The sequence below is a fragment of the Frankliniella occidentalis genome, unplaced genomic scaffold, assembly GCF_000697945.3.
Source record: "Frankliniella occidentalis isolate FOCC.00 unplaced genomic scaffold, Focc_3.1 Scaffold53, whole genome shotgun sequence".
NCBI classification, from domain to species: Eukaryota; Metazoa; Arthropoda; class Insecta; order Thysanoptera; family Thripidae; genus Frankliniella; species Frankliniella occidentalis.
The window spans coordinates 1,560,365-1,563,490 of NW_026267183.1; the positions used below are offsets into that span (position 1 = coordinate 1,560,365).

The following is a 3,126-nucleotide window of genomic DNA, read 5'->3' on the forward strand; positions in this document are numbered from 1 at the left end:
GGGGGGAGTGCCAGTGACATAGTAGGGGATGGCGAGGGCGAAGTGGGAAAAGGTGGATGAAAATGATGAGTAGATGGGGGTGGTGTGGTTTGAGGGGTTGGTGTGGGGTAGGGGTTGGTTTTATATTTATTTATGCTTTGGGGTTGCGGCGCGCGAATATGAAGTCAGCAGAGGGCTGTGTGTGCGGCTCTGGTAGCGCCTCGTGCGCCGCCGCACTGCTGCTGCTGCTGCAGCACTCTTGCTGACCCGCACTGCTGCCGGGGAGGCGCTCGCTGGCCCGCCGGGCGCCCGGCGACGCGAGGGTAGCCGTCCCGCTGCGCGCGGCCGGCGGCCTGGTGGCCTACCCCCGCGGCCGACGGGCGCTAGCCGCGTGGCTCCAGGAGGAGGAGCGCGCCGCCCTGGGGCCGCAGCCCTGGGGCCGCCGCCTGGGCGAGGTCTCCGGAAATGACGAAGCGATAAAACAGTGTTGACATCCTGCAGGGCGGTCGATCTTTACGACCCCTCGCGGCGCCACGCCTCTGCAGACCAAGAAGCAGGCACAGCCGGGGGAAAGGGCTGCTCGGGGAGCAAGCGAGCGCCTCGCCGTGTGGAGGGCGGGAGAAACGGGTTGAAAAGAGAGGCTCGCGGCGTCCCGGATTGGCGCCCGGGCGAAACATGTGTGTAGTGCAGCGCCGGCCGTGGCGCCGGCGGGGGCGGCGGCCTCCGGGGGGCCTCCATTAGGACAAATAATACATACGGGGCCCGGGGAGGGGCGGGGCGGGGTGAGGTGAGCCGGGACACGAGGAGGACTTTGTTAGAATCGCGTTGGGATATTCATGAAAGAGGCGCAGTAAGCTAGTTTCGCCGCCGCCCCCGCGCCGCCCCCGCGCCGCCCCAGCGCCGCCCACGCACCGCTCCCGCGGAGCACAGGAGGAAAAAGGGCCGCCAAATAAAGCGCCGGGACGGCGACGCGTCTATGGGAAATACGACACATATTCCCGAACGAATGACAAAACTTAGTTTTGATGTGAAAGAACGCGTTCCGCCATGGACAGTTTAGAGTTTGAATCAAATCTGTCTCGCACGGATGCTGAAAGTCGTATTGACCTTTACTTTGTCATTTCACAATACCATTGATTCCATTATCGTATTCTACAAAGAATACAAGAAAACTCCCTCATATACTGCTTCCGCTTGTTTCGCCTCCTGCTGCGCTACGGGGCGGGTCTCCGCTGTCCCGGGTCGTTTGCCCGCCCGGGTCCCGGGCCCTCAAGTGCTAAACTCCCTCCCCGGCCCTATGGCGTGCCCGCAGCGGTGCTGCCGAAGTGTCCGGTCCGGACGGAGCGGCTGACTCACTCATTGTGTAGCCGAACTCGTCCTCCTCCTCCGGGTCGTTGGCAATCTCGTCCTTGCTCCGTTTTATCGCTCCGGCGCTCGCCCGTGATATCTGTAGCAAAGCCGCTCGTCAATAAAACATCGGCGCAGGGAAGGAGTAAAGGGAATAAAGAAAGGGGGGGAACGAGAGGGGAAAGAGAAACGAGTAAAACGGATAAAAAAATTATGTCGCTGACAGAGGAAGCCTGCCTGCTCCTCTGTTTTTCTTTCTCTGTTTACCTCCTTGCCCTTCTTGGTGTAGATGCGTCCTTCCATGTCCCTGTTGTCCTCGTCGTCGGAGTCCTCCTCGCTGGACGAGGCGGTGGAGACCTTCTTCGCCATGGCTGGCGCCGGCTGCGGCGCTGCCCGCGGCGCCGGCTGGCCCGCGGGGCCCTTGTTCGTCTGCGCCGCATCGCCAAGGCTCGCCTGCGAAACACGTCACCAAACCTTAAAGGGGCGCGCAGGCGACGACAGCAGCAACAACAACAACAAAATTCCATCTCCTCTCCGAAAGAAAGAAAAATTGTTGTTCAGGACGTATCAGAGAACACTCTCCCGAAAAAGGATGAAAAAACAAAAATAAAATAGATAAAAAATGAGGGAACATCAGAAGAAAAAAAAAATGAAAAAAATCAAGGCAGTCAGAAAACCTCAGGCATAAGCAAACCACCCGGTGTACGCTTCAATTTATAGTAAAGGGCCCATCGCAAGAGACTACCGATTCTTTTATACACCCGTCGTGCTGTAGAGCTAAAACGGAGAAAAAGGGAAAGAGGAAGGAAGGGCAGGAGCTCTTCACGGACGGGGGAGGGTGGGCGGAGGTGGAGAGGTGGCGGTGGAGAGGTGGCGGTGGGGGGCACGAACCGTGAAGAGAAGGGCTGCGCGGCGCCCGTGCTCTCCCCAGATAAGGAACACGCGCCTCTTGTTTCACAAACTGCGCCGGGCCCGGGGCGGCCCGGGGCCGGGAGAGACGGGCATGGTCGGGGGTCCTCGGGTCCTCTGACTGCACCGCCGCCACGCTGTGTGGCCCGCGGCGTCCCCCAGGTTCCCCTGGGGAGGGGAGGCGACGGGGATGGGGACGAGACGAGACGCCTCCGCCTCCCACACTACCTGCGCGACAACCCCAAGTGAAAATATTTTCTCGCTCACAGCCCGGACTCTCTCTCTCTCTCTCTCTCTCTCTCTCTCTCTCTCTCTCTCTCTCGCTCTCTCTCTCACTCCCCGCCGGGGAAGGGGATCCTTCCTACCGGCGCTAGACGTATATATAAAAGCAGCAATGTGCGCCTCTAAGTCGCTCTCTCGCTCCGCTTTCCTTGCCGTGCACCACCTCCGCTCCTTTCCGCCCACCAAAACCTTCGTCTCATTTCCTGAGAGATTGGGAGGGGAAAAGCCTACACTACTCTTTACTGACTGACCTCGTCCAGAAAGTAAAACTTTTACGCGCGCGCGTGGGTGTGTGTTTGTGTGGGCGTAGTCCTTCTGTCCGCATCATATGTGAAGCTAGTGGCTGGTCAGTCCCCGGCCCCCATCCGCCCATACACACTTCAAGCCCCTCCACCAGCGCGCGCTGCTCTGCCTCCACTTGAAAACGTCGCGGCCAGCAACAAGCACACGCAACCTACTACTTTCCGGAGCTGGTCGCAGAGCGTGGGGGACATCAAGAGATCCGAAAAGAAAAGCTCGGCAGGGCTCTCAAACTCGGGTGGCAACTCCACGCGCGGTTCGTTCTCTCTCTCTCTCTCTCTCTCTCTCTCTCTCTCTCTCTCTCTCTCT

The 3,126-nt window shown here is 59.7% G+C and overlaps 1 protein-coding gene across 10 annotated transcripts in view; it reads right to left on the reverse strand.

Moving 5' to 3' along the window:
* LOC113205733 (multiple PDZ domain protein-like) overlaps positions 1 to 3,126 on the reverse strand; it is a 98,911-nt gene that overhangs the window by 74,788 nt on the left and 20,997 nt on the right. For all 10 annotated transcript variants that reach the window (XR_008011148.1, XM_052267483.1, XM_052267485.1 and 7 more), the window contains 2 exons: positions 1,594 to 1,779; positions 1,336 to 1,426 (listed from right to left, as the gene is read on the reverse strand). Coding sequence is in view for 9 of the 10 variants with exons in the window: in XM_052267483.1 (XP_052123443.1) it covers positions 1,336 to 1,426; positions 1,594 to 1,779 (277 nt within the window). In the remaining variant the exon portion in view is untranslated. The remainder of the gene's footprint in view (positions 1 to 1,335; positions 1,427 to 1,593; positions 1,780 to 3,126) is intronic.